The following is a 15,634-nucleotide window of genomic DNA, read 5'->3' as shown; positions in this document are numbered from 1 at the left end:
CGTGTGCGTGTGTGTGACACCAAGCACACACGCATTCCCTCTGCCAAAAAACATTCAACTTTTACTGAGACCCTTTTTTCTTTCTCTTTCTCTCTCCTCAGATATCATTCGCCAACCCTCTGAAGACGAGATCATCAAGTTGGCCCCTCCCCCTAAAAAAGTGTGAGGTCATCACCCCTGACCTTTGCACTTTGACCCCTGGCACTCCAACCATCTCGACCCCCCCCCCCTCCCCACCCCCGTTCCACTAACAGACACCACATGACACAGAGACTAGCAGCCCCTCTCCAATTAACCAATCAGATCACCACGATGCTTCGCTGCCACGTCTGCCGCGATCGCCTCTTCCCTGACTGAAGGAGGAGGAGAAGATGAGCTCAAGATGAGAGAAAGATGGAGAGAACAAAAAAGAGAAAGAAAGAAAGACAGAGCCAAAGCTAAAATCCTATCCCTCTTTGTTAAAAGAAGTGTGGGTTAGTTTGTGTTCCTGTAACACTGTTTTGAGAAAACGTGTGTGTGTGTGTGTGTGTGTGTGTGTGTGTGTGTGTGTGTGTGTGTGTGTGTGTGTGTGTGGTGTGTGTGTGTGTGTGTGTGTGTGTGTGTGTGTGTGTGTGTGTGTGTGTGTGAGTGAGTGAGTGAGTGAGTGAGTGAGTGTGAGAGAACCGTTCCAGTTCGACCTAGATGTTGCAGGAAAAGCACCATTATATCAGATCCAGTAGTTACATCTCCTGTGTTGGGTCATTAGGATGAACCTGTTGTCATTAGTTACATACTGTAGATGTGCAACCCTATTATTCAGTCAATCTTGCATTGCACTTGAATTGCTATATCACTAAGGGGCAAATCCTAACTTCAGTCCAATGTTCACTTAGTCATGCATTGGGATACTAAGTGAAAATGTGACTTAAGTGGAAGTTAGAATTCCACTTAACTTAGCATTATGCATTGCTTTATCAGAGTTGAGCAAGAAGACACCTATAATACAGGTGTCATATTCCCTTTATTCAAAACTCGGATGACATCAGATCATTGGATTTTAAAAAGTATTTTGTTAGATAGTCTTAAAAAAAAAGCCAATATTTGCCTTTAGACCAGCCATAGCATGGAATTATGGAAGAAGAAAATGTTATGATATTAAGTTTATGTATTCGGTAATTCAACGTTAACCAAATGTCATCGCTTAAACAGTCACACTTATTTACCTCCATTGTGATTTTACACAGAGATTCAATGCTCCTTTGCTGCGAAATCTTATTATAAAGACACCTTATTGTAAAAACGTATACAAAATTGTTATATTGATCAACTTAAAACACTTTATGAAGCAGTATATGAACTATATGATGTGAAAAAAAGTCAACAATATATTTTATATCCTTATAAAATATATTTAAATGTTTTTTTTATATAGCTACTATAGTGCTTCATGTGGTGTTGATCAATATAATATTTTTGTGTATGTTTTATCATACGCTTTTACAATAAGGTTTACCTATAAACGTAACTATTTTACTCGACAACAACAGCAACAAAAATGTTTATTGGACAGTTACTTTACTTTAGTGGCAGGGCTACTAGACCATTTTCTCCAGTGCCAAGTCAGACACCTGAGATGGTAGCCTATGATTAAAAAAGTAAGCTATTTCATCTAACATATCAAGGAAATGCAGGATGTATATTTTGAAGTGCAACCTGTCAAAATAGGATCCAGAATTATCCGATAGATTATTGGCTCTTCAGAGAATTTGCCGATATCTATGTGCATATTGGCGTATAAACTATTATTCACCACCTGAATAAGTGGGAACTCAAAACACTTAGCCATGGAGGCTAATTGATTAATCTATCAGTAAATGCAGGCTAATGTTCTACAAAAACCTTTCCAGCGCTAGACTAGGCTACTTGATGTAAAGCCTATTCACTGCAAATGGCGCACTTGGCTCCGCTACGCGGGTGCATCAAAACCATACTTACTACAGCCTACTGCGGTTGTAAAGTAGGGCCCAACTCAATATTAAGAGGTACATGATATACTCACAGAAAGCTGTGACTCTCCTCTCTGTAACTAAAATAACAGTAGTTGCTTGTTTTTTTCTCGCAATAGCCTTTTGAGCAACAGTCATATACTTGTGCTTCTCCGAATGCATTTCTTCCTCCTCAAACAGTGGGGAGATGGAGTGAGAGTCAGCAGCCGACAAACGAAACGGGGACAGGGCAAATACTTTCATAAGTAGGAATCAACATAATGTATAGGCTATTACAGTTGACACAATAATGGTTTTAGAACAATCTACATGAACGTTCTGTATCAAAATCACAGAAAAGGACCGACGTAAGTCAAAATGTTTCGGTAAGAGGAAAGCAATGGCGGTGTGGGCAATTTTCGGTTTGTCGTTCCATCTTCAAAATATATAAACATTTGTCTTTCTGCTCAGACAATGCCACTCGGAATTCCAGCCAAATAGTTTTTCAGGACGTAAAACAACTGACCAATCACAGAGCAAGGAAGACGACTGCTTCTGAAAGGAAATGTAAGGAAAGAACAAAATGGCAGAAAGAAAAAAAACAGGCTCAATATCATGAAAACAAAGTAGAATATATAAATCAATGATATACAGTCAATTGTTCATTAATCTCCTTTGTGAAATGCCCAAGTACTGCATGAGTCATCAATAAACACACAACAGTCAACTACACTCTGAATAATCTCATCCCTAATCCCTAACGCATTTTTGAGCTGTCTCAGCCATTGTACAACAATAAATAAAAAAACAAGACTGTTGATTCAAATGAAATAATTACTCATTTACATATATTTACACTGTGTTTCATCCCTACGAAGAAGTCTTAGCAGAATTGGTGTATGGGACAACTAATGTGTCAAATGTGAAAAAGTATGTGTGCAAGTGTGGTTGCACCCGCACACCAGTGGAGACTTGCTGAGGGGAGGACGACTCATAATAATGGCCAGATTGGAGTGAATAGAATGGCATCAAACACGTTGACTCCATTATAGTCCGTTCCAGACATTATCATGAGCCGTCCTCCCCTCAGCAACCTCCACTGCCGCACACATCAAGTTCAGTCTCACTCGTAAAGAAGGGGACTTATATTGTAAGTTTGCTGAGCACTTCGCGAGTGGTCCGTGTAGATGTCTGCTAAACTAAAGGGTCTAGGCAGGGACAGTGATCACCTGTGTGTGAGCTTAAGGCTCCCGAGGTTTCCTGAGCCGAATGGAACCTTTTCTGATGTCCTAAGAGCTCAGAAAGACTTACACACAGACCTTTCGATAATTGTATAGTCACAGCACAATGGCCACACTTTCTCTGTAAAAAAACAACAACAAAAAAACACTTTTCTCTCCTATAACCCCTACCCTCACCTCTCCCCCCATTCCCTCTTTCCCTCCCCCCAGTGCCAATGACCAAGCCTTTTATTTCGATCGCAGATTTTGTGATCTGTTTTTGTATGGCTCGCCATTTATCGTAGTGTTGGAACTGATTTGTATCCTATGCATTTAACTTTATTTGTTATATACGCCTCCGCATTATGTAGACCAGGGCCTGTATTCACAAAGCGTCTCAGAAAATGAGCCCTGATCTAAGATCAGGCCCCCCCCCGCCCCTGTTTATATAATTGTATTCATTATGATCAAAAAGGCAAAACCGATCCTAGATCAGCACTCCGAGTCAAAGACTCTTCATGCATACCGAACTAAGTCAAAAAGAGTATTGTAAGTATGTTCAGAGCATTTGTATTAAGGTGAACAGCCAAGCAAGTCACCCTTTCAAAGCCAGCACCCCTTTATAGTGAAGCGGTGGCTGCTGCTAACAAACCCTGTGCTGAAATGTGTTATTTGATCCGAGATATGTTGCTAGGGGCAGCATTAAAGTATGGTTATAATCAGGGTTCGGTTAACCTGATCCTGGATCTGTTGCTAGGGAGAAAGGAGTACAGTATTGCAGGCAACGGCACTCAGTTGTACTTAACCGCTATGATCTGTGGGTGCAGGTCGACAGGGTAGGTAGGTAGGTAGGTAGGTAGGTAGGTAGGTAGGTAGGTAGGTAGGTAGGTAGGTACGTGCTCGTCTTGCTGGGGAGTTTGCGACAGACGACCATTGTAGATCCTCTTAGGCCTACTATCGCACTAACCACTTACAGAGTTCTGGAGATAAACATAGGAATTGTCCTTACTGTAAAACTTTGGGGGGGGGGGATGTTTTTTGTTTTTTTTTATAAATTCTTTGGTGTAGATTCTTATGAGGATCACAAGGGAGGTGTTTTCTTGTTTGTTTTTGTCTTGTTTTTGTTTTGCGTGTTGTTGTTGTTTTTTTCATGCTTACAGTATGTAGGGAATTGTGAATCTCGGTGTTTGTGTACAAGTGACAATTTTTTCAAGTCAGAATTCCATTACAGGTCATGGACTGTGTCATGTTAGCATTTGTGTGGTAGGATATCAGTAGAGAAATGGATAAACCTTACACACATACACACACAAACACTCATAATGCACCAATTAACAAAATAATAATACAAATCAATGGCCAGATACCAATAAGGATCAACCTTCACTTTACAACATTCAAATGATTCTCATGTCTAAACACATATGTGTTTGGTTATCCATGTTTGTTTGGTTGTAGCTTCTGTATATACATATTTCTATATTTCAGCTCACACCCAGAAAAATCATTGAAGCGAAGTTGCCATATTCGTTACTAAGAATGCAAACCCCCTTTCCTGTGAAAAGGTAGAATGACAACCCCTTTTCATTCCACCATACCCTTTTTCTCTCTTCCCCCCCCCCCTTTTACCCTTTGTCTTCCTCAGCCCCCCCCCCATGAATCAGCCTATCTATCAAGTGTTCTATATCTATGGTAAAACTCTCAATAGGGTCCAACCCATGGCGCTCGGTGTGGATTTTATATATTTCTTATTGGTTAGAAGTCACGTGTATGACATCGCTGTGCTTTTTATGTGGCCATTGGCACAAATAATAACAACATATCACTCACAAATGATGTCAATTTGGAATCCCGTGTACCAATTACATATCAAGTTACAAAAGAATGCTGCAAAAAAAATGTGTATTAAAAAAATTATAAAATCGAAGTAAAAAATAAACATAGCCTATATGACAAATATATATGTAACAATATAACCAAGACATACGTAGACCTAAAATTATACTGAACATTTTAAAATGTAAGACAAAGCTAACCGTTATAGAGAGCTCATCAAACTACAATTCAAATTCAAACTATTCAAGCTACAGGAGTTTTGACTTTTCCCTTTATCCCTTCGTTTACATTCAATATACTGAAGTTATGATTGAAGGGATTTGACAGTAGTTAATTTTCCTATGTTTACTTTTCAATTTTGGGGGGGATTAGGTTGTACATATATATGATGAATTTATATCAATATGTTGGTTTCGTAATGGATTAATTTATTTTATGCCAATGTATTGTTTGTTTTTGTATTTTTTAAGTATTCTGATATGTTCACTAAACGGGGTAAAAACGTGTCACTTATCTGATATTAAATAAGGATTGATCAGAGACCACACTTCAATTTAGATTTTAATCTCTGTATCTCTATCCATGTTTTTATCTTTAAATATGGAGTTAGGGGTTGCGTTGTTTTTATTAAGTTAGGAGATATAACCATCCTTCCTTAAAAAAAACAGATTGTATTCTGTTATTGTATTTAATTTGTCTTCTTATCGTCGGATGTATTTTACAACACACACGCAAACTACACAAACTGTTATCCAGACAGTTGCTAAATTGCAACAGGATATCCATTGTGATTATCTCTTCACGTCATTTGTTGTTGTTTTTCATTGTGGTTGTTTTTATTGGATTATTGTCTTTGTTTTTGATAGAGATGCTTTTGTTTGTTGTGCCGTGAAATGTAACTATCTGAAGGCAGGCCGCTGGGTAGAAAAGTCTCACTCAGAAGAGTTTGTTCTGTTCATTTTCTTTTCTTTTTTTTTTCTAGCTGTGGAAAAAAAAGTGTTGATTTTCAGTTGTGACCCCATGGATAGAGAGGTAGAGGAGGGATGAATTTGGAGTCAGTACAGTGTAGCAGTAGATGAAAACCCAGGCCCAAATTACACTAATTGCAAATCAAATCATTTCCCTGAGACTAACAACTTGCTACGTTTATCGGTTTTAACAGGTTTCAACTGGTTAGCCGCTCACAATTCCAACAGTGTTAACATAGTATGTGAACCTGCATTGTGATTTCCTTTATCTAAGGTAGATTGAATTTGGGGCCTGAGTTGGATTTGAAGTGGCTGGTGAACTATAAATTACAAAGGTCTTTAAAGAATAAGTTCATTATTTTACAACTTAATGTTTGATGGTTCCTTATCCATTACAGTTTGTCCTGGCTCATAGACTACGTTCAGGGTAAGGAACCATCAAACATTAGGAAGCAAAATGACAAACTTATCCTTTAAGGTGTTGAATGTTTCAGGACTCACACATGATGCTGTATAGTAGGCTAGAGAGGTTGTGTTGAGTATTTTTATGTGGAGTTTTGTGTGCTTGGAAAGAAGTTAGTGAGGTTGGGGATTTTGAATGTCTGAAGTTGGAAGATATTTTGTACAGCAGAAACAACATTGACAAACATATATATTTTCACGTTCATTGCGTGACAGAGAGTGAAAGAGCAAAAATCAATTGAAATTGTGACCATGCATTTTTAAAGCATGACTATTCAACCTTCTAGCACTAAATAGCAAAATGTGACGTGACAATTTTCAAATAAACATTTACATTAATATGCACAAGAAGCAAGCTTTCACACCATATAGTAAAAGTGCCAACTTTATAGTTTAGTTGCAAAACCGCTAGGGAGGCGGATGGGAGACTTGACAAATCCTGATGCTTGTATGTGCTGTTAACATGACAGAATAATAAAAACAAGTGTACAGTATGTGTACTGAACAATCTCTCAAGAGGCTACGTCCCGAATTCCACACTGGCGTACTATTTAGAATGCAGCAGTATGTATGCTAGGGTGGATATCGGGATGGAGACTCTTTATTTTAGACGGAAGTTGAAGGCCGTTTTTGGCGGCTGTAAGAAGCCCTTTTAAGTGTGTGTTTTTGCAGTAGAGACTAGCTAGCAACATTTGTTGTGCCGTGTTTTAAGGTGCTCTGCGAGAGGTGAGTTCAACAAGGCGAATGTTTGCTAACAGAAGCTAACACGTTCCATTTGGTTTGTGCCAGCTGCAAACGTTTGCTAACATTAACAGACTAAAAAGGTAGTGTGCAGCAAACATAATAAGAGTCTGTTTTGGGTCTAAACTTTTTTTAAAGTGGCTATTTGCAGCTTCACTGTTACAGTTTTGAATGTTTATTGCTCAACTGAGATTATTACTAGGTATTCTAACATTGTTGAACTCCCCTCAGGTCGGTGTCGGGGCCACATATTTAGAGAGTTTGGACATTGTGTTTCTATAATGCACTTATATTCCATATGGCAGCCATGTTAGCTCCCCATTATTACATTGGAAATATTGAGTTCATTGAATTCCTGACATTTTAAACAATGCTATATCTAACTGAACATCTAGAATTACAATTACAATCCAAACGCTCATCATGAATGGATAAATGGAATACTTGAAAGCACTATGCGTTCTAACGGTTGGCCAAACTCTAAATATATGGCGCTGGTCAGTGTTAATCATCGTAACTGCAGTGGTGTGGTCCCGTCAACGTGAGTAGAGGTCATCATCGTAAGGTCACGAGTCATGACGTTCCTGTGCTTGGTTAAGGATAGACTAGGGTCTATGTCCTAATAATATCGCCTTTCTTCTGAAGTGTACACTGGTCACTACTTCCCACACATACGTAAATGCATTCTATGTAGCTAGGTATGGGCCAGCTAGAGGGAGTTTCCACCATATTTCGTATAACAGCTATTTCCTTTCAAAGCAGCGAAGGGAAGTGTACAAGTGCACACTTTGAGTGGAAGGATAGGTAATTGGGATGTAGCCTAGATATAGGCATCTAACCGTTTGATTTTAACATGAAGGAGCTTTAGATTTCCGGCGGAATTCCACCAGGGGTTTAAAACAGGCAAGAAGTAGCCTATCTAAATACATGATCATTTCCCCCTATTCATAATTTTGACCCTCAGAAGTGAAGAAAAGTAAGAGAAGGTATATCTTAATGGATCACTGCATATCATATCTGGGTGTTGGAAAGTGTTGTATTTATGATCCTGTTTAAATATGGCATCACAGACTGAGACTGACTTCACTGAGCCACAACACAATAGGCCACTATGTTCTTAGTGAGTAAGTTCAAAAGTATTAGTCAACCTGCGGTACCTTGCATACTGTAGTACTCATAAGCATAACGGAACCACAACCTCTCCGTGGTAACAAAACGTTTGATAAATGCAGGTCAAAGGTCAGGTTTCCTCTGATTAGCCAATGAAATGGTCTCAATCTTACCAAAATGACAGGATGTTGCATCAGTCTGAAGGAGTGGCTTGTCTTGAAGCTCTGTTCTCACCATGTGGTAAAGAGGATGGCCGCATTCCAAACTGACTAGATAGCAGACATCTTCCAGATCTCACGACTGGATAGGTGTTTAACAATTAACTAACCACATCATATGATGGCAATTTAATGCCCTACTGTGTACTCAATGACGTAGCATAGAACCATTGGTTGATACAATTCAATGCCTGCAATGTACTCGGCCTGGAAAGCAACCTATTACAACTACATCCACACCTTGCATTGTTATCATATCTCCCACTGGATGCCATAGGCTATATGCTGTTAGATTTTATTAGAATTCTTATTTTACAGGACCAAGAAAAGAAAAAAGGATTTATGACAGCAACAAATAAATAAATCAAATATAAGGTATTACAATATGTATTAAAATAAATACCGACCTACAGATGTGGCTTTTGTCCTGATTTACATGAGACTAAACTGAAATGATGCCATTTTATCATTGTGCTAAAATTATTATAAATATTATATTATATATTAAAATATATTTGCTAACCTACTGATTTGTCTTGAGTGATCTTTTCTTTCCTAGTCAATTGGCTAGAATTTCAAGCAATTCAATACAGTTTAATACCTCAGTAACTTTCAACCAGATATTATCAACCAGCAATTGTCCGTGATTTTTGTGGGAGATGTCGCCACTTTTCTCATTTGATGTTGGCTAATCTGTTGCATATTGGTGAAATTCCTGAGCAGTTTCCTTCCTCTCCGGCAACTGAATTAGGAAGGACACCTGTATCTTTGTAGTGACTGGGTGTACTGATACACCCATCCAAAGATTATAAGGCTCAATCAAGCTAGTTGTCTTGACTACTTTCTTATGTCATTCTCGCTGGCACCAAAAGTTTTTGAAAAGTGTTGATAGAGGACAGAATGCGGTCGTACAATTAAATAATTGGTCTTTACAGTGCCTTCGGAAAGTATTCAGACCCCTTGACTTATTCCACATTTTGTGACATGACAGCCTTATTCTAAAATTGATAAAAAATATATACAAATCCTCAGCAATCTACACACAATACCCCATGACGAAGCAAAAACCATTTTTTAGACATTTTTACAACTGTATTAAACATAAAAAACAGGACTACCTTATTTACATAATTATTCAGACGCTTTGCTATGAGACTTGAACTTAAGCTGTAAGTTCATCCTGTTTCCGTTGATCACCCTGGAGATGTTTATACAACTTGATTGGAGTCCACTTGTGGTGAATTCAATTGATTGGACATGATTTGGAAAGGATACACACCTGTCTACATAAGGTCCCACAGTTGACAGTGCATGTCAGAGCAAAAACAAAGCCTTGAGGTTGAAGGAATTGTCCGTATAGCTCCGAGACAGGATTGTGTCGAGGTACAGATCTGGGGAAGGGTAACAAAACATTTCTGCAGCATTTAAGGTCCCCTTGAACACAGTTGCCTCCATCATTCTTAAATGGAAGAAGATTGGAACCACCAAGACTCTTCCTAGAGCTGGCCCCCAGCCACACTGAGTCATTGGGGGGGATGGGCCTTGGTCAGGGAGGTGACCAAGAACCTGATGGTCACGCTAACAGAGCTCTAGATTTCCTCTGTGGAGATGGGAGAACCTTCCATAAGGACAACCATCTCAGCAGCACTCTACCAATCAGGCCTTTATGGTAGAGTGGCCAGACGGAAGCCACTTCTCAGTAAAAGGCACATGACAGTCCGCTTGGAGTTTGCCAAAAGACAACTAAAGACTCTTAGAACATGAGAAACAAGATTCTCTGCTCTGATAAAATGCTTACTTACAGGATCAAACCAATGGTGTGAAAAAAAAGGTGTGTGTGTGTGTGTAGGTAAGTAAAGAAACAAAACAACAGTAAAAAGGCATTTGAAAAAAGAGTAGCAAGGCTACATACCTGTTAGGCTTATTGAGGTAGTATGTACATGTAGGTATCGTTAAAGTGACTATGCATATATGATGAACAGAGAGTAGCAGAAGTGTAAAAAGAGGAGTTGGCGGGTGGTGGGACACAATGCAGATAGCCCGGTTAGCCAATGTGCAGGAGCACTGGTTGATCGGGCCAATTTAGGTAGTATGTACATGAAGGTATAGTTAAAGTGACTATGCATATAAGATAAACAGAGAGTAGCAGCAGCGTAAAAGAAGGGTTGGGGGGCACACAATGCAAATAGTCCGGGTAACCATTTGGTTACCTGTTCAGGAGTCTTATGGCTTGGGGTTAGAAACTGTTGAGAAGCCTTTTTATCCTAGACTTGGCACTCTGGTACCGCTTGCCATGCTGTAGTAGAGAGAACAGTCTATTACTGGGGTGGCTGGGGTCTTTGACAATTTTTAGGGCCTTCCTCTGACACCGCCTGGTGTAGAGGTCCTGGATGGTAGGCAGCTTTGCCCCAGTGATGTACTGGGCCGTACGCACTATCCTCTGTAGTGCCTTGTGGTCGGAGGCCGAGCAATTGCTGTACCAGGCAGTGATGCAACCGGTCAGAACGCTCTCAATGTTGTAGCTGTAGAACCTTTTGAGGATCTCAGGACCCATGCCAAATATATTTTGTTTCCTGAGGGGGAATAGGCTTTGTCGTGCCCTCTTCACGACTGTCTTGGTGTGTTTGGACCAATCTAGTTTGTTGTTGATGTGAACACCAAGGAATTTGAAGCTCTCAACCTGCTCCACTACAGCCCCGTCAATGAGAATAGGGACGTGCTCGGTGCTCCTTTTTCTGTTGTCCACAATCATCTCCTTAGTCTTGGTTACGTTGAGGGAAAGGTTGTTATTCTGGCACCACCCGGCCAGGTCTCTGACCTTCTCCCTATAGGCTGTCTCGTCGTTGTTGGTGATCAGGCCATTGTTGTGTCGTCAGCAAACTGAGGGTGTTGGAGTCGTGCCTGGCCATGCAGTCGTGGGTGAACAGGGAGTACAGGAGGGGACTGAGCACGCACCCCTGGGGAGCTCTAGTGTTGAGGATCAGCGTGGCAGATGTGTTGCTACCTACCCTCACCACCTGGGGGCGGCCTGTCAGGAAGTCTAGGATCCAGTTGCAGAGGGAGGTGTTTAGTCACAGGATCCTTAGCTTGGTGATGAGCTTTGAGGGTACTATGGTGTTGAACGCTGAGCTGTAGTCAATGAACAGCATTCTCACATAGGTGTTCCTTTTGTCCAGGTGGTAAAGGGCAGTGTGAAGTGCAATAGAGATTGCATTATCTGTGGATCTGTTTGGGTGGTATGCAAATTGGAGTGGGTCTAGGGTTTCTGGGACAATGGTGTTGATGTGAGCCATTACCAGCCTTTCAAAGCACTTCATGGCTACGGACGTGAGTGCTACGGGTCTGTAGTCATTTAGGCAGGTTGCCTTTGTGTTCTTGGGCACAGGGACTATGGTGGTCTGCTTGAAGCATGTTGGTATTACAGACTCAATCAGGAACATGTTGAAAATGTCAGTGAAGACACCTGCCAGTTGGTCAGCACATGCCTGGAGCACACGTCCTGGTAATCCTTCTGGCCCCGCAGCCTTGTGTATGTTGACCTGTTTAAAGGTCTTACTCACGTCAGCTACATAGAGCGTGATCACACAGTCGTCCGGAACAGCTGATGCTCTCATGCATGCCTCAGTGTTGCTTGCCTCGAAGCGAGCATAGAAGTGATTTAGCTCATTTGGTAGACTCGTGTCACTGGGCAGCTCGCGGCTGTGCTTCCCTTTGTAGTCTGTAATAGTTTGCAAGCCCTGCCACATCCGACGAGCGTCGGAGCCAGTGTAGTATGATTCAATCTTAGTCCTGTATTGACGCTTTGCCTGTTTGATGGTTCGTCGCAGGGCATAGCGGGATTTCTTTGTAAGCTTCCGGGTTAGAGTCCCACACCTTGAAAGCGGCAGCTCTACCCTTTAGCTCAGTGCGAATGTTGCCTGTAATCCATGGCTTCTGGTTGGGGTATGTACGTACAGTCACTGTGGGGGCGACGTCCTCAATGCACTTATTGATAAAGCCAGTGACTGATGTGGTGTATTCCTTCAACGTCATCGGAAGAATCCCGGAACATGTTCCTGGCTGTGATAGCAAAGCAGTCCTGTAGTTTAGCATCTGCTTCATCTGACAATTGTTTTATAGACCGATCTGGTAAAACCTTTTTGATTCTATGTGCTGTGCATTTCGCCAGGATTTTTGCATCACAACATTGAAGTGTAAGAGGCCTCCTGTTTTTTTAAATGGAAAGGAAATATGGGCAGTCCCATGATGACACAATTCAATACTGCCATCTGCCACATTCAAAGCCCTGTAGGTCTATTGCATATCTTTGAGGGTGCTTTTTAAGAGACCTAACCAAATAGCATGGAAAACAGAAGAAAAAAACAAACGATAATAGATCATATTAATAGAAATTATAACAGCACAATCTTTTAAATGCATGCTCATATTTAGAAAGTCCTAGCAAGGCTATAAGCATATCAGCCCAGCCTGCTCAGTTCATTGGATCCAATTGTTTGAAAAATGTTTGAAAAATGAAGAGAAACGACCTATATATTTCGCAAGACTAGATCTTTATGTCCATTACATTTAAGACATAATTCATGTAGTCCTCATTATATCCTGTTTTATTCTGACAAAAAAAGGAAGGAAAAAGGAACATAGATTTTAACGGCCGCTAATGACTGCCAGTAAAAATGTGTCTTAGTACCCACTACCCATAAAGGAATACCTAAGTTTAACTTACAATCGACACAGCCATCACCGAAACGGTGAGAGCCCATTGTAAAATCAATTGTATCTACCTGTTCGTCCGTCATCATGATTACATTTCACAAACACCTTGAACTTTTCCTCTGTTGACTGATAGTTTTCATTTATCCTCCTTTATTCCAATTCTAACAATATTATCAGTCATACTTCTGCACTTTAGATCAAGTAATTCGGCTTTCATTGTTTTATCATACAGTAGCCTCTCTGTAGTGTATTTTAGGGAGTCCACGGTAGTTTTCAACTTCTTATTTACGCTCGTATTTCTTTCATAATTTTATTACTGTTATATATTCCTGTTTTTAGGGCCTCAACCTCCCCCAGTAGCACAAGCAATAGATCAATTTTTTTTAAACTCCTCAGTCATGCTTGTAAGCAATGCTCTATCTTCTTGAGACATGGTTACAAATAAATGTACCCCTCCGATGTTACATTTTCAGTTTCACTCAAGGAAAGGTCTTGTTCTCTTCGATGTATCTGATTCTTTTTCAAGCAGATCAAAATTATGATCAGTAAATAGTTCCAAGGTTCTCTATATTATCTAGAATGTTTGTTTCTCAGTTATCAGCTAATCCTCCATTTTTATGATTAATGGGACAAGCTGTGCCTACTACGCTGCCACCTGCGACGTCATCAACTACCTCAACCATTTGTGTGCCATAATTATTTCATCAAACAGTTCGCTCAGTGTATACAGTTGATTTGATTAAAACACATAAGATTGTCTACATGTGGAAAAAGACACGTTTTTCAATTCCAACCTACTGATTGGTCGAAGGGAACATGCAATTCTCGATCTACCAAAACATTTTTATTCAGGGACAGCCCTAGTTCCTACAACAATTGCAGAACTGATCATGTCAAAAGAGGTACTCAACCTTCAAAAGAGGTACTCATAACAATGAAACCACTTAAACTTGAATAACATTTCCATTGACAAATATGACATATTTTAGATCATGCCACCAAATATGCGAATGAGCCCCTGCCAGCACATTGCCCCACAGTAACTGAATGCATCGATGCTTGTCGCCCTGCTTTATATAGCAAGTCATGGCCACGTGACTCACCGTCTTGTAGGAGCGATCCAAATAAACTGTCCGTGTGTGTAATATATGTTTAGTTAATACAATTATTGAATTTGTGACTAAGATTTCATCACATGAAAAAGTAGTTAGGCTTGTGCACTGTCCCATTTGTACTTCAGACTGGCACTTTGTGGCCCTGATCCAGAGAGTGTGCCAAGCCCATCTTGGAGAAACTTCTGGCGAAGAGAGCTGTCACTGTCGAGGGCTACAGTGCTGGCCGAAAGCCCCAGATGAGGGAGCTCTACATGGGACCTCTGAATGCAAGCTGCACCAGAGGCATGCACCCTATGGGCAGGATGCCTCTGTGTGGGTGTCACTGAGTAGGATGATACACCATTTCATGGGTGCACAATCCATAGGTAAGGTTGTAGGGCTACAGTGCAATAAGAATGTCAATACGGATAAAAGGCTGACTGGGGAGGTGATTTCCCACAGTCAAGTCTCGCAATAAGAGCTATGATGCTAATATTTGTATAAACTCTTCAGAATTGTGTTCTGTGGGTGTCACTGAGTAGACTAATACCCCATATCATGTGTGCACAATTCATAGGTAAGGCTGTTGGGTACATATAAGTATGCCCCCAATGCAATTCTGAAGTCTTAATATATCCACAGTGCGGTGTAGCTTTCTTGGGGGTCAAATTAGATCATTATTGTCTTTTGTTGAATTGATATAACATTCCAACCATATGTAGCATTATCGAGTCCAAATGACGTGATTCCACTATTTGTATTGATTTGCATTTCGGAACTTTTATCTTGAAGGCCAACCGTTGATTCCACTACTGTGGCTAATCGCTATTCACATCGGTAGGGCGTTCCAGCCTTCTCACTAGGTACGTACTTTCTCACATCCGGGAAAGAGACTTCTTTTTTTCATTCTCTTCATTTTCTGAGAGAGGGTTATTTGTTATTGTATATGCATTTAGTGGATGTTACAGGGAGAAAATAACACAGGTTGAGATATGTCAAAATAAGGCTGCATTTGGAGAAAGTCAACTAGCACTCGACGTCCTGTTGTGAATTAAGTTGAACCAGACAGAAGCAGGCAGCTGACGTCATTATCCATTTGAACTGTATCGGACCGAAAATGGCTACGTTAAAACAACAAGGTGAGTGTTATGCCGATACCCTTATGTGAGGTAGGCCTACTCTTGTTATTTCATTGTAGGGCGACTGTATGTGCATTAAAAAGTGTGCGCATAAATAAATACACCAGGCACAGACAGAAGAGCCTTGCTTTCTTCCTATGTTCCTGCCTTGAAGGGAGTTTTTGTAGTC

The 15,634-nt window shown here is 40.5% G+C and overlaps 2 protein-coding genes across 4 annotated transcripts in view; both read left to right on the top strand.

Moving 5' to 3' along the window:
• The window catches only part of LOC139378865 (astrocytic phosphoprotein PEA-15-like), a 63,057-nt gene extending 54,025 nt beyond the window's left edge, over nt 1-9,032 (top strand). The window contains exons 4-5 of one of the 2 annotated variants that reach the window (XR_011628339.1): nt 102-573; nt 641-9,032. Coding sequence is in view for 1 of the 2 variants with exons in the window: in XM_071121433.1 (XP_070977534.1) it covers nt 102-166 (65 nt within the window). In the remaining variant the exon portion in view is untranslated. Of the gene's footprint in view, nt 1-101 lie in introns of both variants that reach the window. The other variant, XM_071121433.1, reaches the window with a different exon arrangement.
• Nucleotides 9,033-15,170: 6,138 nt separating this feature from the next.
• LOC139378854 (NACHT, LRR and PYD domains-containing protein 1 homolog) overlaps nt 15,171-15,634 on the top strand; it is a 15,102-nt gene continuing 14,638 nt past the window's right edge. Inside the window, exon 1 of one of the 2 annotated variants that reach the window (XM_071121408.1) lies at nt 15,171-15,465. In XM_071121408.1, the coding sequence (XP_070977509.1) occupies nt 15,444-15,465 (22 nt within the window). In that variant the 5' untranslated portion in view covers nt 15,171-15,443. The remainder of the gene's footprint in view (nt 15,466-15,634) is intronic. The other variant, XM_071121409.1, reaches the window with a different exon arrangement.

This window comes from Oncorhynchus clarkii, chromosome 21, assembly GCF_045791955.1.
Source record: "Oncorhynchus clarkii lewisi isolate Uvic-CL-2024 chromosome 21, UVic_Ocla_1.0, whole genome shotgun sequence".
Classification (NCBI taxonomy): domain Eukaryota; kingdom Metazoa; phylum Chordata; class Actinopteri; order Salmoniformes; family Salmonidae; genus Oncorhynchus; species Oncorhynchus clarkii.
Note: the sequence above shows the minus strand (reverse complement) of the source record. Positions and strands in the feature narration are given on the sequence as shown.